We start from the raw sequence: 23,189 nt of genomic DNA, 5'->3' as shown, positions 1-23,189 counted from the left end.
ATTAGGGCTCCTACATCGGGCCCAGAGTGATTTGATTAATATTATTCGTAATATGAGCTCTCCTACTAACAAAAGTGAGTTGATGAAATTCTTAGGTATGGTGGAATATTACACCAAATTTGTGAACAATTTTGCTGATTCTACTGTCAACATGAGGTCCTTATTATGTAAAGGTGTTGATTTTGAATGGTCCGAGTTGTGCAAGAGTGAATTCAATAGTGGTAAACAAAAACTCAATAATGCTCCTTCTCTTAAAAGCTTTGATCCCTCTATTAAACCCATCTTAGTTACTGATGCTAGCGAGAAAGGCTTGGGGGCTGTTTTACTACAGAATGGTCCATCTGGCGTGTAAACTGTTATGTTTCTTTCTAGAAGTTTAAGAGATCATGAAACATGTTATTCGGTGGTTGAGAGAGAATCCCTTGCTGTTTTCTGGGCAATAAAAAAATTAAAGTAATTTCTGTGGGGAATTAATTTTGAGGTTCGCACTGACCACAAGCCATTAGTGGAAATATTCGATAAAAAAAGGTTTTGATTTGATTTCAGGTAGGATCACTAGATGGGTTATTGGCTTGCAAGAGTATAGTTTTTCACTTAAATATATTCCTGGAATTGACATTGGTGCTGCTGATGTATTATCATGCCTCATTCCTAGGGAATCCACTGTGTGTGAGGAGTTTGATGATTCAAATGAATGGGTGTGTGTGGTGGATCGTGACATAATTTCGGAAAAAAGGTGGATGGAGGAGGTAGCCTTTGATTCGACTGTGACAGAAGTAATATCATTTGTTCAAAAAGGTTGGACAAATAGGAAGCCAGGTTCTGATCTTACGAGACCATTTTGGATTATACGAAATGAGTTGTCCGTTGAGAATGGGTTTTTGTTTTGAGGCACTAGATTAATTCCTCCAAGTAGCCTCAGGAATGAATTAGTGGATTTGGTGCATTCAAACCATGCAGGTCTTACTAAAAGTAAAGAAAGGATGCGTATGTCATACTTGTGGCCCGGCATGGATAAGCTTGTGGAGCGTGTGGGTCACGATTGCATGTTGAGCGTTAAATCCAAATGTCCACATATGCAACCTCTGATCATAAGAAGGCGTACGTCTCATCCTTGGCACGACATTGCATTGGATATACTTGGTCCAGTTCATCATGGTGGAATGCAAACTTTTCTATTGGTGGTAATTGACATGTATTCTCGTTGGCCAGAAGTGTTTTTTTTTACTATGATAGATTCGGCTCATGTAATTAAATGTTTGAAAGAATTGTTTTCAAAAGAAGGTATGCCTGAGTCTATTTTAACGGACAATGGTGTCCATCTGGCTTATAGAGAGATGGAAGAGTTTTTAACCTCGAGAGGTATTGTGCACAAGACTTGCTCTCTTTATCATCCAGAATCTAATGGAATGGTTGAGAGGTCCAATAGGGTACTTAAGGAAACTATTACCATGGCAAAGTCATTATCCTTGGATTGGAAAGGTGAGGTTCTGAAGAAAGTGGAGGAATACAGAATGTCTCCTCATGGTACAACGGGGAAAACACCTTTTATGTTATTCCGTGATAGATTACCTAACACAATTATAGAACCTACTTAGGTCAACAAATATGAGTTAGCCATGGGAAAAGAAAGTGTGTGTGATGGTAAAGACATACAAACAAGAGAAGAAAAGAAAGCCACTGAAAGAAAAAAATATTTTGATACAAAAAATGGGGTTAAAAGAACTGTGGTGAAGGTTGGTGATTGGGTCATGATTGAACGACCTGGTCTGGGTGGTAAATCTAATTCTAAATGTTTTAAGCCTCTTATGGTCATCAAAGTTTTCAAGAATGCTATTAAAATTCAAGATCATCGCATTTGGAATTTAAACAGAGTGGTGGTGGTCAAGGGAAATGTGGCTGGGAAGTGATATTCTAATTTTGACAATAGAACTTCCACACCTGTTAGTCCCTTTGAAAAAAAAGTTTTAAAAAGTAATGGTTTAAGAAGCACGTGTTGCTCTTCGAGGACATTTTGGAATCTTATACTTGTCATGTGGAACTTGTTATGACTTGAGAGTTGAGATGTGCTTCAGTTGAAGCTGTAACTTGTATCATGTTGGATGGGATCTTCTAACAGGAATAAACCTACTTCAACAGGCTTCCTGTGTCCAGTCTCTTACTGCAGGAATGCTTCACCTCGTTGACCGGGGGCTTGGTGCACAGATCAGCCACCTGATGCTTGGTCGTTTTTCTGCCATTGAGTTACCAAACCACAGTGCTGTGTATGGGCTCTAACTTGTCATCAGAGCTGAAATAAGTTTGTCGCATAATCCTGTAACCCCTCATGTCTCTTGACCTTTTTCCCAGCTTCAAGAGTGTCCTCTGCCACTTGTACTGGAGCACACAGCCTCTTTGATTTGCTGTTAACAACTAACCCCTTCAGTTTGCTTGCCATTTCCTTAGAGGCCTCGAAGCTCGAGTGGCACGGTGTAGAATGGAATGTCTATACTTGGACCCCTTCTTGCTCAGTTGATTGGGCTGGGGCCACAGAAAGAAATGGGCAATCCTCCATGCTCAAGTTAGTGTTAGGTGCTGGAGTTACCAGGGGTTTTGTAACCACTGATGCAGTTGAAGTCCTGCCCTCACAAAGGGGAAGCGAGAGCAGGGTGGACAAGAGTGAGAGTCAATTTCCTCGCTGATTACCCTCACTGCTCTTTGGATGAACCCATCAAGTGTTGAGCCAAGAGGGGCCTTTTGACCACTCTTCTGCTCTTTCAGTTTCCCCATGGTGCCCCAGCTGGCATGTCCAAACGATTACAAAGGAACAATGGAAAAGAGGAAAGTCCAAACAGTACCTGCGTTATGGCAAATTTAAGAGGGGTGGTCCAAGCCGGATGCTTCTGGGCGATGGGCGAAGACAGGCCCATGTTATGCAATAGCGCTTTATGGTACTTCAGCAGGAAACTGCAGGCCACCCCTCCTCTTGCTCAACTGCCGGGAAGGGTCACAAAAGCATAGCAAGATGGCAGGTTGGCATGGGTGAACCAACAATATTATCTTGATCAGTTTCATATGCGACGAAGATGGCAGTCATGGCAGGAAAGACTCACTTTGACCGCAGCTTGCAGAAGGACCAAGGGAGATGGCCTCAATCTGCCTCTTCCTAAGGCGCTGATGGGCACAGGACAGGCAAGTCCTTGGCCTGGGCTGTGCCTGGTCCCGTCCTGCGCTGTGGGAGGAGTAGATGGGCTATATAGCGCTTGATGCCAGATGGCAGCGATATCAGGGTCCTCATCCTCAGCCTAGGGAAGACTGGGACTGGTATTCCTACTTCAGGCAGTCGGTGCTGGAAATGACTCCTGAATGCACGCAGTGGGAGCAGAAGACGGGCTATATAGCACTTGATGGACAGCAGGTGGCAGTTATGTCAGGGCCCTCCTCTCAGCCTAGAGAAGACTGGTCTCGTAGTCCCTCTTCAGGCAGACAGGGCTGGTGCTGGAAATGGCTCCTGAACCCTACTACTACAATCAGTTTGTACTATGTGCCTTTCTTTATGACTTTTGGAAACGCGTTATACAAAGTAAACAATTTGTGTTATTTACTTCAGGTGTGCTACACTTAGCTGAAAGACAGCCAGTTATTCAGCGCATTTAAGAGTACACTGTATAGCATCTGAAAGGGGGTACACTGTAAAGGTTTCCAAATTACTTAAACCACAGTAAATTGCTATATGCTCTGCACACAGGAATATCAGATGCACTGTACTGCAGGGTGCATTGTCGGTAATATGGCTCCAAGTCTTTTTTAATATGGTAGAAGTAAAGCACGTCAGCTGTTTGAGAAATGTGCTACTCTCCTAATTTACTCCAATGGAAAGCCTTGCCACCAAGGCTGATGGTGTTATCATTGTCCTAACTTGGTTTGAATAACCTGAACAATATTTTTGCTATGAATTTAGATTTAATAGAGTCTGCTGATAACCAAATATTGTTTCTGGTTAAACATGGAACCTTCGAATCTTTGCTTTCTCCTTCAGTTTCTTTCTTGATTATATGCTACATTGTATTTTTCAAATTCTCATTTTCTGCTTTTGTTTATTCAATTCAATTCAATTAATTTATATAGCGCTCTACATACCCAGAGGGTCTCAAGGCGCTTGAAGAAGGGTGGGGAATTACATGTCGAATATCCAGGTTTTAAGTTGCTTTCTGAATGCTAGGTGGTTCTGAGTGAGGCGAAGGTGAATGGGAAGTGAGTTCCAGGTTTTAGCCGCCAGGTAGGAGAAGGATCTTCCTCCCATGGTGGTTTTGTTGATGCGCAGTACAGCAGCGAGGGCTTGGTTGGAAGAGCGTAGCTGGCGGGAGGGGGTGTTGAGGCATTCGGGTCCAAGTTCGTAAAGTGCTTTGTGTGCGTGGGTTAGGAGGCGGAATGTTATCCTCTTATTGACGGGGAGCCAGTGGAGTTTTTTTAGGTGACCAGAAATGTGGTCTTTACGCGGGATGTCTAGTATGAGTCTGGCTGATGCGTTCTGGATGTGTTGGAGTTTTTTCTGAAGTTTTGCAGTGGTACCGGCGTATAGGGTGTTTCCGTAGTCCAGGCGGCTTGTAACCAGTGCGTGGGTGACCGATTTTCTAGTTTCGGTGGGGATCCAGCGAAATGTTTTTTTGAGCATGCGAAGAATGTTGAAGCAAGATGATGAAACGGCGTTGACTTGTCTGGTCATCGAGAGTGAGGAGTCCAGGATGACGCCCAGGTTCCGTGCGTGGTCCGTCGGGATGGGTGCTTTTCCAAGGGCCTCTGGCCACCAGGAGTCGTCCCAGGCGGAGGGGGAGGTACCTAAGATAAGGACTTCTGTTTTGTCTGAATTCAGTTTCAGATGGCTGTGCTTCATCCACTCGGCTACTTCTTTCATTCCTTCATGTAGGTTGGTTTTGGCGGTGTAAGGGTCTTTGGTGAGTGAGAGGATCAGTTGAGTGTCATCAGCGTAGGAGATGATGTTGAGGTTGTGTTGGCGTGCGATGGCCGCGAGGGGGCTCATGTATACGTTGAAGAGGGTGGGGCTGAGTGAAGATCCTTGTGGCACGCCGCAAATGACTTCAGTGGCCTCTGACTTGAATGGTGGGAGGCGGACTCTCTGAGTTCTCCCGGCAAGGAAAGAGGTGATCCATTCCAGTGCTTTTCCTTGGATTCCGATGTTGTTGAGGCGTTGTAACAGGGTGCTATGACAGACTGTGTCGAAGGCTGCGGAGAGGTCGAGGAGGATGATGGCGACTGTGTCTCTATTGTCCAGTAGAGTTCGAATGTCGTCTATTGCTGCAATGAGTGCGGTCTCAGTGCTGTGTTTGGCTCGGAAGCCGGACTGTGAGGAGTCGAGGGATTTGTTGGTTTCGAGGAAGGCGGCGAGCTGGTTGTTGACAGCTTTCTCGATGACTTTGGCCGGGAATGGGAGGAGCGAGATGGGGCGGTAGTTCTTAAGTTCGGTGGGGTCAGCTGTGGGTTTCTTCAGGAGGGCGCTGACTTCGGCGTGTTTCCAGCTTTTCGGGAAGGTGGCGGAGTTGAGGGAGCAGTTGATGGCGTCTCGGAGGTGTGTGCTATGATGGAGTCTGCTTTGTTGAAGATGTGGTGAGGGCATGGGTCTGTTGGGGATCCTGAGTGGATGGAGTTCATCAGGCGGATGGTGTCCTCAGTGGAGATTGGGTTCCAGTCATTAAGGATGTTCAAGGGGGGTGAAGGTACGGCAGAAGGTTGGGTGGGTTGGTCTCCGGGTTAGTTGTCGAAGCTGTTGTGGATGTCTGCGATTTTGTCGTGGAAGAACGAAGCTAGGGAGTCGCAAATGGTTTGAGAGGGAGTGATGTCGTTGGAGTTGGCAGTAGGGTTGGTAAACTCTTTGACGATGTTGAATAATTCCTTGCTGTTGTGGGCGTTGTTGTCTAGTCGGTCTTTGAATGCGGCTTTCTTGGCAGTCCGGATCAGTTGGTGGTGTATGCGGGTGGCGTTTTTGAAAGCTTCCCTGGTGCTAGTGTTTGGGTCTTTTTTCCAGGCCTTCTCAAGGGAGCGACAGAGTTTCTTGGATCTCTTAAGATCATCGTTGAACCAGGGGGTGTTTTTGCTGCCTAGTTTGATTTGACGTTTTTTCAGAGGTGCTAGGTTGTCGGCGCTGTTGGTTAGCCATTGAGTGAGGTTAATGGCTGCTTGGTTGGGGTTCGAAGAGTGGGCAGGGGGGTTTTGAAGAAGCGATGAGGAGATCTGGTCGAAAGTGATTTTGTTCCAGTTTCTTCGCAGAGTAGGTTGAGGATGGTTGTGGGTTGTGGTCTTTTTGTAGACAAAGTGAACGCAGCTGTGGTCCGTCCAATGGAGAACTGTGGTGTGACTGAAGGAGATATGTCTGCTGGAGGTGAAGATAGGGTCGAGTGTGTGACCTGCGTAGTGAGTGGGGGTAATAACAAGTTGTTTGAGTCCGAGGTTGGCGAGATTGTCCAGAAGGGTGGTGGCGTTGCTGTCGTTGCTCTTTTCCAGGTGGAAATTGAGGTCTCCCAATAGAATGTAGTCCTCGGAGGGGAGGGCGTGTGGGGTGATAAAGTCAGTGATGTCTTCATTGAATTGTGCACGGGGTCCTGGTGGCCCGTAGAGGAGGGTGCCTCTGAGTGTGGTCTTGGGGTCGGTGTGGATCTGGAAGTGAAGGTGTTCGGCGCTAGCGAGGTTGACGTCTGAGCTGGTTGAGATGCGGATGGAATTCTTATGGACGATAGCGATGCTTCCTCCTGTTTGGTAGGTGCGGTCTTTTCGGATGTTTGCCATGTCTATCTTTTTTCTTCTTCAATGTGACTGTTTTTTTAAATGTATTTATGTTTATTTATTTATAATTCTATATTTTCCAGTGTGATCTGTGGCATTCTTTTTTCACTTTAACCAATCGTCTATATCATCTCAATTTCCCTTGGATTTTATTAACTTCATCTTTATGCACTGCTTTTCCCTTTTTTCTTACTTTTGCAGTCCATTTTCTTATTCCATCTCATTTTCTTGGCTTATTTACCTTTCCTTTTTATTTTCATCTACAGTTTCATTAACACATTTTTTTGTTTTACGATTTTTGTTTCATGTTTAAATGCTAAATTTTACATTTCCATTTTTCATCTACTTTCTATTTTAGCTCTTAGCTTTCACACCTTTATTCTTTCTTTTTTTAATGCCTTCAGTTTTACCTTATATAGTGAAATTTCTTAATATGTATTGCTTTATTTCTTAATATTATTCCCCTAATTGTCTGTTGTATGAACAGGATACTGTTTTTATAAATGTAATACATTTTTCAGGTTCATTCATTTCATTCTTAGCTTCAGCCTCAACTGGTCTTTCATAAATTTAATTGCTTACTCTCTTGATTATTTTCTGACTACTACTCTACTTTATTCATAGTTCTACATCTTGAAGTTACCCTTCTTTTGCAAATTCCTGGTAAATCCAACATTTTCCCTTTTCAAAGCAATGTATATTTGGTATATTTGTTTTCATGGTTTGTTGACTCAACTGTCTTTACGTAATTTCAATGTTTTATCTTTTTCTTTTGCTAATTATATGACTATTTTCTCAGACATTCCTTCCATTGCTTTTGGGATTTTGGCTTTTGTGGGTCCTTTTCTTTTCCACCTCTTCCCTATATACTTCTTCATCGCCTTTATTTTCCTTCCCTTCTTTCTACCCTAGTTTGTTTCTTTTATTTTGTTGCCGCTGTTTTCCTCTTTCCCTTTTACCCTGTGTTTTCTGTCCTTCTCCTTCCTTCCATTGCCTTTACATCATTTCTCTCACATTTGCCACCAGGTAACAAAAAATTATGTTCATTTTTTCTTAGGTACATTATGATTTTGGGTTACGAAATATTTTATCAGTCTTGCGGACACTAGGTGCAGCGAAAAGAGCCAACCCAACAGACACAGAGTCTACCATTGTCATGCGTGTACTAAGAGATATGAATCTATCAAAACTGGTAAGTCTGAGCCACAATCAACTTTGCACCATTCATGAGAAACACGATGTAATTTCTCCTATGCCTGAAACAATTACATACATTGTAACTACACCAAAACACGCATAAGATATGCGAAATAGGATGTTTCATTGGATATTAGTCAGTTGTCATTTTCAATTCTAGTAGCCAATCTCCTTGAAAGCATCCACCATTTATGATTGAGACCCAAAAAGAGACCAGAGACCTTTACTTGTACCTATAACCAAAGGTCAGACACTCCACACTCAAATTCCATCCCTTTGGTCAAAAACAAAGATATTCCTCCTAATATAATTGTTGGAGGTGATGTACAGTGATTGAGTACTTGCATTTAGTATTCGCAGGGTGAAATATAATTCATGCCACTTGTCAAAATACAGCTGTTTACCAAGCAATCTGGAATATTAATATCTTTTACATGGATGGTGTGTTACCAGTGGGTGTGTAGTAAGAGTCTTTCATTAACTGTGCGATTACTTAAAATATTTACAGTGTATGCTTGATCACAGACATAAGGAGTTGACAAAAGGAGTTGAAGTGGCACTCCTTTTTATATGCTAATTGGGTCTTTAAACTATCTGCTGACCCACGGTTGCTTGAGATGAGCCTTCAGGATTATAAATAAGTTTGGAGCTCATGCTTTGATATATCTTTAATATATAAAGTCTTTTCTCTTTCTGAGACCTAGCACATTGGCCTAGCACTTTAGTCTATGATTAATGTTCGGGATTAGGCTTTAAAGTGTTAGTGGCAACAAGAGTTTATTCACTCTTCCAAATGCGCAGTCACGGTGAACAACAGTTAATCTACCCTCCCAAATGTGCAGTCAGCAGTAACTGAGAGTTAAGACACTTTCTCTAATGCCCAATAGATAGTGGTGCCACATTCATGTGGTCATGCTTTAGTCACTGTGGGCCAGATGTATCAAGGGTTTTGCGACTCGCAAAGGCCGAAATTCGCAGAATTTTGGCCTTTGCGACTTGCAAACGGCTGTTTTGCACGTTTTGGAATGTATGAAACATTCCCAAAATAAGGAATTGCAAAATTGTGCGATTCCTTATTTTTCCATAGCATTTAGGGAATCGCAAATTTGCGATTCCTTAAATGCTATGTATGTAGCAATTTTAGCTTGCTAATTTTGTTTAAGAATTCGCAAATTACCACCAACTTTCAGTTGATGGTAACTTGCGAATTCTTCCAGAAATGCACAAATTGGCATATTTAAAGGTGGCATATGATGCACACACATGCCCATAGGGCATGTATGTGCGCAATATGCACACACATGTTCTTTTCAGGGGTGCAGCAGGGTGTCTTTGAGACACCCCTGCACCCTTGCAATAATTCTCAAATTCCGATTAGCAAATTGTGAGTTCACAATTTGAGAATTATTTTGCATTCATTCCTATGGGCCTCCTGGCCCATAGGAATGCGCCTCCTGGCCCATAGGAATGCATTGGGAATTATTCCTTAATTGCGAATTCGCCAAATGCGAATTCGCTAATAAGGAAGCTTAAGGAATCGCAAATAAAAAGCGATTTTGTTCATACATACCATTTTGCATTTCCTAAATAGCGATTCCTTAAAATTCGCTATTTAGGAAATGCAAAATAGTTTGATGATACATATGGCCCTTAGCTGTGGTCTCAGTGCTGCCAGTGTGCTGGAGATGACTGTTGCGGCCCTATCGCTGGTGTCAACTGTTGCGGCAGATAGGCTGATGACTTCGGGTTTCCTCACCCTTGTGTCAGTCTGAAGAGGCAAGCCACATGCCTGGTGCAGAAGTAGATGAGGCTGTTTGCCTTGTGGGCAAGAACTGCCTGCAACGTTCTCAGGACGAAGCTTGGGAATGAAGGACTGTGTGCTTGAACAACCAGATTGCCCAACAAAGACATGGCAACAGGGGGTGGTTTTTATGCCTTGGACTGGGACGTTTGATCTATCTATTGTGCTCAGATGAAAGGCTGCTGGGAAAAGTATTTTAGCATTCTGGCTAAAGTATTGTACATTCAGCCTCGGAACACGGCTCACTCAAAGAGAAGCATTCGCACACATGTTCACCTCCATCATTATGTCTCTATCAGCACGGTCCCTAATGATGGACATGCCAAGCACTGGGACTAGCACCTGGATTAGAGGTATGTCACGCCATTGGTGTTGTGGATGCCCACGAGACTTCCACTCCACGCAGGATTAGGAATCCTAGAGGCTGGATAACTTCTGGAAAAGGATTTTTTCTTCCACCAGCATTGCACTGCGGTTGGTGAACACTGCGGGCCTCTTGGACCGACACAGCCACACAGTGAGGGGCTCAGTTGTGCAAGTGCTGTTCATGGTCTCAGAGGAGGCCCAAGCCATCCTGATCCAGACTCTTGTCATTGGCAGGTGTAGGAAGGTGGATACCTGACTATGGTTACCCCAGATTTTTTGCCTTGTGTTTAGCTGGTTTTCGACTTAGTTGACCTGGTTCCCTGCTAATCAGGGCCCCAGGCTACCTGCTCTCTCCTTAAAATGGACTCCATGCACCCTAGGTGCATAACCTAATTGGTACTGGACACCTTGTCAGCCCCTATAATAGTGCACTATAGGTGCCAAGGGCATAGGTGCATCCAAGGCCTACCAGGGGCTGCAGCATAGCTTTTGCCACCCCTGGATGGTTCTTAAATTGACACAACTGGCTGATCACTCAGCTGGGGCAAGTTGATGTAATCACCTCTTGCTTAGATATAATATACCTATATCTAAGCCTATATCTGGACACATATAAACCTATAAGTCACTCCTATGGCAGGCCTTATCAATCCTGGAGGCAGAGTGCGTGGTTTTACATGAGATGGTGCTCGTGCACTTCGCTGAGCCTGTCTGCAGCTGTCGGGAACAACTCCCTAAGCTGTTCCAGGATAATACCATACCATATACTATTAAGTGCATTATAATCCATCGCGGTTATATGTTAACTTTGGTTTGGCTTTATCAAAACATGTCGTGTAAGGTGTCATACGAATTGGAATACTATCCCCTCGACAGTCCTGTCGACGGGGATAGCATCCCACCCCTCTAGAGGGAGAAGACATGTTACTTTACTGAAACGCGGTTGATTTTAAAAGAGCCTCAGCATCACAAAATGGACGCTTCTGCCACAGACACGAGTCTGACCTCCTGCTGCTGACTGAAACAATGCCGAGGAGGCCAGGACAAAGGATTTCCTGTCGCGGGGAGGTGTCACACCACCCCAGACAGGAGATGGTGGATTGTAGCAGGGAGGTTTGAAAGAAACCAGACAGTGCCTGGGGAGCACAAGGCTTCCCCTTGCATAATCCGGTCAAACCGGTTCTGGGGCACACCAGCCCCAGTCCCAGCGCGACCCTGGACAAAAGGAAAGGGGTGTAACCACCCCCTACCTGGGTCCCACCCATAAGAGGGGACCTAGCAGGTAATCCAGCCCCCTAGATTGGTATAAGAATGGGAGCAGTGCCAACGCACTCAGATTATCCTGACTGAAACTTATGAAACGAAACTCTGGACCCTTCGACATCCTACTCGACGTAGAAGACTGAAGAATCTCCCTTGTGGTCAAAGAGTGACCACCTTGTGCAAACAGGCATCATCCAGCACCTTGACGTTTGCTTTGTTGCAGTTCCCGCCGGAACTCGAGCGACAGAGTTCGACAAGACCAAGCGTGTCTGCCTTCTAACAGCCCGATCCACAGTCCCTGCAGAGCTGAGACCCGTGGAGGCGACCGGAAGCGTGGGGCCCGCCATCTTGGAAAGACCACGAGACGCTGACCGTGCAGCCCACGAGTGACCCTCAAAGCTGTGCATTGGGGTTTGAGAAGCCCCAGCCCTGAGCCTCTTTTGCACCGCAGCTCACCCCTCTACACTCACCGAGTGCTACGTGGGGCCCTTCTGCATCTTTTGGCTCAACGCGTTGGCCCGGTCACTTGCCCGTTGGCTAGTGGCCCCTGTGCCGACGAACCTTGAAACCTAACTTGTGAATCTGGTTGCTCCAGACTTGCACTCGCTCCTCTGAAAAGGAGCACCCGCTCTGACCCTCCTGGTCCGAGTATTAATCCATCTTCGAGTCCTGCGTGGGTTGCGCTTGCCAAGGGTTGTTTGCTCCAATCCGGAAGCCGACACCGCCGACAGCGAGAGCCTTCGTCGGACAGCTTGTGATCCACTCCTGGACATCCTCGGTGCCCCAGAGTCCACGTGGCAGCGGAGAGAAGCTTACCGACAGCGACCTGAAAGCGCCCGGCATTGCCTGGTTCCTTCCTGGTTCCACCCTGGTCACTGCTGAGTGACCTCTGTCCCCTCTGCTTTCAGATCATCTTTAACTTCGATCCACACCGGACACTTCTCGTCTCGATGCCTGCAGCATCTTCAGCTCCAAGCACCATCAACCAGCGTGACAAAACCCGACACTACTTCGCACCTGTGCTCCCGCTTCCTGTGGGTGAGGTAACTCAGCAACGCCAGTGTTCCTACATTGATACACACCTCTAGTGTATGTGTCTAAAGTTTCATCCTGCTAGGTTAAGCGGAAGTCTCCTTTAACTATAACTTTATAACTTTTACGCACCATTGACATTGCATTGGTGCATGTGTGTGCTTTAAGCGCTGCACCCGAATCCCGCGGGCTTTTCCCGACTTCAGCATTGCTAGTCCTGACAGCTCCCAGCGATTCCCTAGGCCCTAGGCCTAACCACTGTTCGATTGGTATCTCTTATACCACTTTTTTAATATATGGTTTGCGTGGCCCCTGGGCCTCATCCATAATTGTGCAACTTTCATATGTTATACTGTGCTTTTGATTTAACGCTTGTGCCCCTTTGCTCATAAAGAGTACTGGGGATTATTTTAGAAATAAACACATATATTTTTATAATATATACTTGTGTGGTGTCCTTTCATTTGATATTACAGGATTGTGATTGGTAAAACAGCTCGCTTAACACGACCTCTTGAGTTAAGCCTTTAAGGCTGCTTAGTCCATGCTACCATTAGGATAGCTTGTCTATAAGGTTGACTGACAACCATAAGGGTTGTTTGGACTGATACAAGGTGCCCCCAGAATTGGAGACATCATATATCGGGCAAACTTCTCACAGCAGGTACACAGCAAAGTTCACAATACGATGCGGACTGGACATGACACTCGCTGGGCAGGCCATTGCTTCATGAGGCCACACTTGGCTGAGATAGATTGGCTTCTCAGAGTATGTCCAGGAATCCCTTATGGGCATGCCCTTCAATGACACTCAACTGTTTCATGACAAGGTCGATTCGATACTTGGGCGCCTAAAGGAGCCTCACCCTTCTGTGGATAGCAGCTGTGTCCTTCTCCACCTAGCCACCACAGTCAGCAGACTTCCCAGTTCTTTTGTGGCCATGACCAGATCTCCCACAAGTCCTGTGGTGGCAAAGTTGCCCAGTACATCCCCCTCCCCTGGCAGCCACAGCTTCTGAACCTCTTTAATGTGCCATCACTGCAACATGGGCAATCTATTGGCAGCAGGATCATGAACCACCTGCTCCAATGGCAAGCCATAACCTCTGACAAGTGGGTGCGCTAAATTGTTTTGTGGGATGATGTCCCCCTGTTCAAAGAAACCCTGCCACTCCTGCCCTCAGATTGGCTGATGGAGGACAACCTCTTCTTGCTGCATCAGGAAGTGCAGGCTCTTTTGACCATAGGCACCATCGAGAGGGTGCTATCATCATAAATAGGTTGTGGTTGCTATTCCCACTACTTTCTGGCTTCCAACCTATCTTACACCATCTCAACACTTTCATGAGGAAGCACAAATTCAAGATCTTAACTCTTGCTCAGGTCCTCTCTATGTTCGACTCAGGACACTGGCCTATATTCACATCCTCATCCTGCAGGTCCATAAGTTTTACCTGTGGTTCACAGTGGGCCATGAACATTTACAGTTTGCTGTGCTCCCTTTCCATCCTGCCAGTGCCCCTCTGGTGTTCACAAAGGGGATGGCAACAGTTGCAGCACATCTGATGAGGTCAGGGGTCCCAGTTTTCCTCTAACATAATGACTGACTGTTAAAGGCAGTCATCACCCCCCTCTAGACTACAGCAGACCTCCTGCATTCACTGGGGTTCACTCTCAGCATGCTGAAGTCACTCCTGACTCTTTCTCAGAGGCTTCCTTTCATCAGAGCCATTCTGGACATGGGGCCATTCTGCTCTTACTCTCCAGAGCGAAGAGTCCAGGACATTCCAACTATGATCCCGATGTTTCACCCTTAATCCTTGCTATTGGTGAGACTAACTCTGAGACTGCTGGGTCTAATGGTCTCATGCATCCTGCTGGTGAAGTACCCTCGATGGAAGATGCTTTCTCTGTAGTGGGATCTGAAGTCTCAGTGGGCACAGCATCCGTGGAATCTCTCTGACCTGGTCCAGATTTCGAGGGAGACTGCAAATGATCTGCAGTGGTGGTTACAGGGCTGCAATTTGGTCAGTGGCAGACTCCTCTTACTTCCTCTGCCAGAGCTGCCAGCAGCAACCGATGCATCACTCATGGGCTTGGGCGGACATCTGGGAGTGGTAGAGATCAGAAGCCTCTAGTTTCTGGTGGAGACTCTGCTCTATATCCATTTTATGGGTCTTCTGATGATTTGCTTGGCATTGAAAGCTTTCCGGCCCTCCATCAAGGCGGAAGCTGGTCCAGGTGTTCACATACATGACCACCACCACATGGTACTGCAGCAACAGCGCAGATTGGGCTTGTGGACCCTGTGCCAGGAGGCTCTGCACCTCTGGACATATATGGAATGTCAGGACATTTTCCTGGTTGTCCAGCACATGGAGGGAATCTCTAAACACATGGGCAGATAAACTCAGCTGTCAATACCTTGCGGACCATGAACGGCGTCTGCATCTGTAGGTGGCTCAAGGTCTCTTTCAGGACTGGGAAAAACCATGTTTAGATCTATTCGCTACCACCGAGAACTAACAATGTCAGCACTTCTACACACTGGTGTTTTCAAAGCGGCTCTTGCTCAGAGAGGCTGTCCGACTAGATTGTAAAATGAGACTCCTGTATGCCTTTCTGCCGATACCTCTCCTCCCCCGAGTGCTCAAAAAGATCCGAGTTAACTGTCCCTAAGTCGTCCTGGTGGCTGCAGATTGGGCTAGGAGAATATGGTATCTAAAACTCCTGAGCATTTTCCTCCGTCCATTAATCAGTCTGCCCTTTCAAGTGGATATTGTGTTGCAGCAACAAGGCAGGGTCCTGCACCTTAAATGTGCACACACTCCACCTTCATGCTTGGTGATTTAGAAGTGACAGGCAAGGGTTTTTACCCTTCCTTCCGAGGTCTGTGATATCATCTTGACAGCCAGGCGTTATAGCAACAAAATCTGTACACTCCTGCCGTTGGGACAAGTGTGTGGCTTGGTGCATTGATAAAACACATCAACCCAATTTATGCACCCCGTCCGAAGTTTTGTTGTTAGTATTGTCCTTACCCTGGTAAGGTCTTGCTCTGGGCACTGTTAAGGGGTATATTTTGGCCTTCTCATCATTTTTGTGTTTGTCAGATCGACCCTGCCTGTTTAAGTCACCTGCTGTGACATGTTTTATGAAACATCTTCTGCATATGTTTCCTCCCAAACCTTTTGTTTTACCCCAGTGGGATGTTAATTTGGTTCTTAAAGTTCTTACATTTCTGATGTGTTCTCCCTATGCAGCCAGGAGAATCAGCGAGCTGAAGGCTCTTTCTTTCCTGCCTCCATGTACCAGCTTCTTCCTGGACAGACCGTTTCTCTGAACCTGTACCTCCTTTCTGTTGAAGGTTGTAACACCCTTACCCCTCGGCCAAATCATCACGTTGCCCACTTTCTTAGGTCCACCACATCTTTTGAAGGAGTAAGAAAGGCTCCCTGCATGGACCCTAAGTGAGCAGTGTCAGTCAGTCCGTCAAATAACTTTATTTGATTCCAATGAATCATAAAAGTTTACAGAAGGATCATACATTCATTTTTAAAATACACAAAGTTTAAAAAAAAACATTGTACAAGAGTTAATACCAGCTTCAACAGATTCAATAAAAACTATTCACAATTCATAGCGTTTCCTAATCAGAAATACAATTTTAATAGAACTAAGCACAGAGCTGCAAATAGTAACAGTTGATAGCGACTTCAAATAATTAAAACCTTCTTTGTAAGAACAGGGACGAATATCCCTTAAAATAGGTTTATTAGAACAGAATCTTGGATCTTTATAGGGTGTGCAAAAGAGCATAAGGTGCATTGTGCTCTGCTGTGCTACATTATTACACAGACAGGGGGGAAGTCTCTCACACCATCCCCTCTGTTTTGGGACAGCCACAAGAAAGTGCAATGTGCTTAAACGAAATCTGGTCATTAGGAAACGCGAATAAACCTGGGTGGTAAAAGACAAATAAAATTGTTGCTGATTTAAAAAAAGCATGATCACTGTATTACTGCCCTGGTTAGACAAGCTTAAAAATGTACAATACACATTTTTAATAACCATCTTAACATTGGATTGAATAGATTCCGGGTTTTTATAAAAATCTTCAATGCCTATCTTATAAAAAGTTTCCTAACATAATGAAGCCATGGGACCGCCGTTAAAAATGTATTCTCTGATATTTGAATCTGTGCACTTTTGTGGTATCCCCATACTCCTGCCCCATAGGTGGCCACTGACAGACATTTGGATTTATACAATGTTTTCAATTCAACTATCAGCTTATGGCCAAGTTTGATGGCAAAACAAAAAAGCCCCTCTATAGTTCTACTAGTTTGTTGTAGCCTTGTCGTGATCAAGTGGTCCCAGCTCAATTAATTATTAAAAAGATTCCCCAAGCAGGTCAAATTTGGCACTTTGTCGATAGCAATTTCATTTACTATATACTTGCGTGTTTTAGTTTTATTTGGGCCACAGGTCATAATAAAAGATTTACTAAAATTAACCTTAAGGTCCAGTCCTGTCCTAAACTCATTAAATGCATTCAGACATTTTTGTAGGCTGTTGGCTGATAAGGTTATCAGGACTGTATCATCCGCATATGACAATAAAGCTACCTGTTTACCTTCTGTTATTGGAAAATCCAATTGTTGTTGCAACAAAAAAGGCTCTAAGCCATTTGTATATACTAAAAATAAGAAGAGGGTCAATATACAACCCTGGCGCACTTCCTCAGTTGATGCAATTGGATTGATCTTTTCTCCCCCTGGGACATACCGGATAGCTACAGTAGTAGATGCATGTAGTCTACGTTCCTCCAATCCCTTGGTGTCCATTAGTGTCCACAATTTTCCACGGCCGACCGTGTCGAAGGCGCTGGACAAGTCCACGAAGACCAAGTGGATCGATACACCCCTGGCCTTCATGTACTTCCCCATAATCATAGACAGGTAGAGGCATTGCTCGGTCGGCCCCCTTCCCTTCCTGAAGCCAAATTGGGTATTCACTATAAGGCCAGAGGTATTGGCCCATGACTCCAGGCGTGCAAGGATTACCCGCCCCAGCGACTTGCATGAAACATCTATTAGAGAAATCGGTCTATAGCATGCGGGGTCCTTTCTATTTCCCTTTTTAAAAACCGGCTCCACCACTGATTTTTTCCACGATGATGGAATATGGCCCACAATTACTGCTTTAAAAACATTGCTTAACAGGGGGGCCCATATTTGTGAGTTGCTTTTAAATAGGTCCAAGGGCACACCATCTGGCCCTGGAGCTTTTAGGGGAATCAATCAATCAATCAATCAATCATCGTATTTATATAGCGCACTACTTACCCAGAGGGTCTCAAGGCGCTGGGGGGGGGGATCTGCTACTGCTCGAACAACCAGGTCTTGAGTTGCTTCCTGAAGGCGAGGTGGTCCTGGGTCAGGCGGAAGTGGGTGGGGAGGGAGTTCCATGTCTTGGCGGCGAGGTAGGGGAAAGACCGTCCCCCTGTGGTGGCTCTGCGGATGCGGGGGACGGCGGCGAGGGCGTGGCTGGTTGAACGAAGCTGGCGTTTGGGAGCATAGAAGTTGAGGCGGCTGTTGAGGTATCCTGGGCCTTGGCTGTGTAGGGCTTTGTGTGCGTGGGTGAGGAGACGGAAGGTGATTCTCTTGTTGACCGGGAGCCAATGCAGATCTCTCAGGTGTCCGGAGATGTGGCTGCGACGGGGGATGTCCAGGATGAGTCGTGCTGAGGCGTTCTGGATCCGCTGGAGTCTCTTCTGGAGTTTGGCGGTTGTTCCGGCGTAGAGGGTGTTGCCGTAGTCCAGACGGCTGGTGACGAGGGCCTGGGTGACCGTCTTCCTGGTCTCGGTGGGGATCCACCGGAAGATCTTACGTAGCATGCGCAGGATATTGAAGCACAACGAGGAGACGGCGTTGACTTGTCTGGTCATGGAGAGGGAGGAGTCCAGGATGAAGCCCAGGTTGCGTGCGTGGTCTGTTGGTTTGGGTGCGCTGCCTAGGGCGGGGGGCCACCAGGAGTCGTCCCAGGCGGAGGGTGAGGATCCCAGGAAGAGGACTTCCGTCTTGTCCGAGTTCAGTTTCAGGCGGCTGTTCTTCATCCATTCGGCTACCTCTTTCATCCCTTCGTGAAGGTTGGCTCTGGCGGTGGCGGGGTCGTTGGTAAGGGAGAGGATCAGCTGGGTGTCGTCGGCGTAGGAGATGATGTTGAGGTTGTGCTGGCGTGCGATGTCTGCAAGGGGGCTCATGTAGATGTTGAAGAGGGTTGGACTGAGCGAGGAGCCTTGAGGGACGCCGCAGATGACTTCGGTGGCTTCAGATCTGAACGGGGGGAGGCGGACTCTCTGTGTTCTTCCGGCGAGGAAGGAGATGATCCACTCCAGTGCCTTCTCCTGGACTCCGACGTTGCTGAGGGGTTGTACTAGGGTACGATGGCAGACAGTGTTGAAGGCCGCGGAGAGGTCGAGGAGGATGAGGGCCGCTGTTTCTCCGTTGTCGAGCAGCGCTCGGATGTCATCGGTGACTGCGATCAGGGCGGTCTCGGTGCTGTGGTTGGCCCGGAAGCCAGACTGCGAGGGGTCGAGGGATCCGTTCGTCTCGAGGAAGGCGGCCAGCTGCTTGTTGACGGTCTTCTCGATGACTTTTGCAGGAAACGGGAGCAGCGAGATGGGGCGGTAGTTCTTGAGGTCAGTGGGGTCAGCCGATGGCTTCTTGAGTAGAGCGCTGAGTTCGGCGTGCTTCCAGCTCTCCGGGAAGGTAGCGGTGTCGAAGGAGGTGTTGATGATGTCCCGCAGGTGGGGTGCGATGATAGCGTCGGTCTTGTTGAAGACGTGGAGAGGGCAGGGGTCGGTCGGAGATCCGGAGTGGATGGAGTTCATCGTGCGGACGGTGTCTTCGGTGCTGATAGGAGTCCAGGCGCGGAGGGTGGAGGTGGGGGGCGGTGGTTCGGTCGTGGTGCTCGTCGGTTGGGTGCTGAAGCTGTTGTGTATGTCCGCAATCTTGTTGTGGAAGTAGGAGGCGAGGGAGTTGCAGAGGTCTTGCGAAGGGGTGATGTCGTTGTTTCCGGCGTTGGGGTTGGAGAGCTCTTTGATGATGTTGAAGAGTTCTTTGCTGTTGTGTGCGTTGTTGTCCAGTCGTTCCTTGAATGCAGTTTTCTTGGTGGCACGGATGAGTTGGTGGTGTTTCCGGGTGGCGAGCTTGAGGGCAGTCATGTTGTCCGGTGTTGGGTCTCTGCGCCAGGTTCTCTCGAGGGCTCGGCAGTTCTTCTTGAAACTCTTGAGTTCGTCGGTGAACCATGGGGCTTTCTTGCTGCCGGGTCTGCTGGGCGGGGTCCTCAGGGGGGCGAGCTCGTCTGCGCAGTCGTTGATCCACTTCCTGAGGTTGGTGGCCGCCTGGCTAGGGTTCGTTGTGCTGGTGGGAGGGTTCGTGCTCAGGGAGGACGCGAGCTGGTCGGCTGTGATCTTGTTCCAGTTCCTGCGTGCAGCCTGTTGCTGGTGGTGGTGGATCGTGGTCCTTGCGAAGCTGAAGTGGATGCAGCTGTGGTCCGTCCAGTGGCGTGGCTGAAGGCGATGTCCTTGCTGGATGAGAAGACGGGGTCGAGCGTGTGTCTGGCGTAGTGGGTGGGGTGGTCACCAGTTGCTTGAGTCCCAGGTTGGCGAGGTTGTCCAGCAGGGTGGTGGTGTTGCGGTCGTTGTTGTCCTCCAGGTGGAAGTTGAGGTCCCCTAGGAGGATGTAGTCAGCGGAGCAGAGGGCGTGCGGGCTGATGAAGTCGGCGATGTCTTCGCTGAATTGTGTGCGTTGTCCAGGGGGTCTGTAGATGAGGGTGCCTCTGAGGGTGGTCTTGGGGTTGATGTGGACTTGGAAGTGCAGGTGCTCGGGGGTAGCGAGGGTGTCATCGGTGTTGGTCGTGATGCGGATGGTGTTCCTGTGGACGATGGCGATGCCTCCTCCGGTGTGGTTGATGCGGTCCCTTCGGATGATCTTGTAGCCGTCTGGGATGGCGATGGCGATGTCAGGCGCGGAGGAGGCGTTCATCCAGGTTTCCGTGAAGAAGGCGACGTCTGGGGCTGTGGTGTCGAGCAGGTTCCAGATCTCGATGGCGTGCCTGTGGACGGAGCGGGTGTTGAGCAGGATGCATCTCAGGTGGCTGCTGCTGTTGCTCGTCGAGGTCTTGGGCATTGCTGGAGGGGAACACCCTTTCTCAGTGCCTCCTCTACTTCACTTAATGAAAGTCATATACTAAGCTGTTGTACGGTTTGTGTGTTGATAATTATTTCCTCCTCACACTCTCTTAGTAAGACACTCTTTGGGTTGAATATGTTGGTGAAATGGGTCTCCCAAGCCACCCCTGTTATGTTAGTATCCTTGGCCCTTGTCTCATTGGTGAAGAGTGGACGATTTAGCACCTCCCAGAAACTCCTGGAGTCCTTCAGGGCACTTGCTCTTTCGAGATCATCCCAAGCCTGCCTTCTCAATTCCCCTTTTATAGGTCTGCCTGGCTGCCTTTATCATATCCCTAACACGGGGGACTGTATGTAGTGCCTTCTTCAATTTATTTTATGCCGCAGAACACTCAGCGTTAAACCATCTTATTTCAGGGAAGCTGCCTTTTCTCACTGGCCTAAGCAAATTCTTGGCCACGTCATCAAAGATAGTTTCAAAATGTTGTATTATTACATCTGGCTGTGTAGTAGTGGTTAAATAGGGCATTACTTGTGTTAAATTCGTTTTAATAATAGACTCCTCAAAATCCTTATGATTTATCATGTTCCATTTTAGCCTTATCCCTTAATTGTGGTTATATTTTGTTAAACTGTCAGAGACCTTACCCTTTTGCGCCACAATATGTAAAGAGACAGTAAGAGGGTATGGTCACTAGCAGGGTTAGGTTTGACTGCAAAGAGATCAACAAGGTGTGAATACCTACTAGAGATCAACATAAAGTCAATTGTACTTACACGACCCCCCCCCCCTCCCAATATGTTGGATATTGCACCAATGGGGTACTAACCAAAGTATCAATCATACGTAGGCCATTCACTACAATAATAGAGTTTAACGCCTCACTCTGTGTAGTATGTTTAAAGTGTACCAAGATTGGTCATTGGTATCTACCAACCCACAAACCTTACTCCCACTATGCTGACATAGGGTGCAGTTGAAATCTCCTACCCAAATTATACACAAAGGGGAAACCCTCCCTGCTACCTTAACAATCTCCAAATCGAGCGCGTTAATAACCCTAGAATTCTGTGTATCAAACATATTGTAGTACCAATTGACTAATAATATAGGTAAGGTAATCAAATTAAAACACAAAATCAACTGGTACCATGGGGAGTCAATTACTTTTTCTATTCTTAATGACTCGTACTGTACTGAAATTAGGGTCGCCTGGCCTCCCTTTGCCCTCCCAGCCAATGATGGTTCAGCCTGGACAGTTAATGTGTTGTATCTGTCCAAACAGGAATTATCCCTACTCCAGGTTTCCTGTGTACAGATAATATCAAACGTTTTAACATACTGGACCCATACCTCGTCCAATAACCTTCGTGAAATGCCCGCAACATTCCAAGAAATTAGATGGAGGCTGAGGCTATTGGTTTGGCAGTATTGCAAATTTAAGAAGTTGCCATCCTCACAATTTGGTGGTTGTTCAACTTGGGCGGCAGTCAGATCTATCCTAGTAGCCCCTGTTGTTTCCAGACCTTTATTAAGGAACTGATGCCGGGGGCAATTGTTGGATTTAGGTTCTACGGGGGATGTATGCTCTTTAACACTGCCACATATATTAGGAGTAATCTCAGATACATGAACTTTGTCCTTTAGTACACTCGTTTTCTGCTTTAGTCAATATATGTCTATGAGACCACTTAATGGCTCAAAATGTTTTTTATGATACCAAGGTGGAAACTGTGGATACTGTTTTGTCCTTAGTGAACTGACTTCTTCCACTAAATAGGATTGCAATATGGGCGGTCGATAGAAGGAGCCAAATGGTAATATAGAAATCCTTGTCTCATTTACAGGTTGGTCAACCATCCTATCTAATATGGATCTTACCAGGCCTGGTGGCCTGAAGGTCAATACTATACAATCCCCGCCAGTGTCTTATTAGGTGTCCCTACCCTCCTAACCTTGCGTGCCATCCTAAGTTCAGAAAATAAAATTGTGTTGTTTATACCTGTCTTTGTGTTTACAAAATGCAGGGATTTATTCCTCAAAGATGGCCAGTCTTCCCTATCACCAGGCAACAGTGGTGGAACATTAACTAGAACAACAATCCTGGGTGTGGTTTCTGGGGGCAAATGTAAATTCAAGTTAATACCACTAGAACTTGAATGACCCAAGTGACGATCTACATGAGTACCTAAACTTTGGGGCCTTTCGTTGACATTATTATGGACCTTGTTCACCTGCTCAGTGTTTGGGGGATTTAAAGACTGACAATCGCTTTGGGGGAATCCTGTCTGAGGCAGAGACACAGTAATTTGCGGACGGTTGACTTCCGGTCTGCCTCAATGACACCCTTCCTGTGTCATAGTTTTCTGAGAAGGTTCCGGATTATAGGCACCCCCTCTATTGCCTGCTCCCATGGACATGTTTGGCCTGGGCCTATGCTCTGTAGGCAGTGTAGAAATGCTAGGTGAATGTTTTCATAAACATGATAACCTACTCTCGATATCAGTTAGTTTTTGAAAGATAGGATTTAGGTGTGCTGTGAATACAGTTTCCAG

The 23,189-nt window shown here is 46.6% G+C and overlaps 1 protein-coding gene across 1 annotated transcript in view; it reads left to right on the top strand.

Moving 5' to 3' along the window:
• The window catches only part of DNAH5 (dynein axonemal heavy chain 5), a 5,605,957-nt gene that overhangs the window by 3,632,248 nt on the left and 1,950,520 nt on the right, over positions 1-23,189 (top strand). Inside the window, exon 39 of the mRNA XM_086967405.1 lies at positions 7,835-7,969. Within this exon, the coding sequence (XP_086823531.1) occupies positions 7,835-7,969 (135 nt within the window). The remainder of the gene's footprint in view (positions 1-7,834; positions 7,970-23,189) is intronic.

This window comes from Lissotriton vulgaris, chromosome 4_1 (assembly GCF_964263255.1).
Source record: "Lissotriton vulgaris chromosome 4_1, aLisVul1.2, whole genome shotgun sequence".
NCBI lineage: Eukaryota > Metazoa > Chordata > Amphibia > Caudata > Salamandridae > Lissotriton > Lissotriton vulgaris.
Note: the sequence above shows the minus strand (reverse complement) of the source record. Positions and strands in the feature narration are given on the sequence as shown.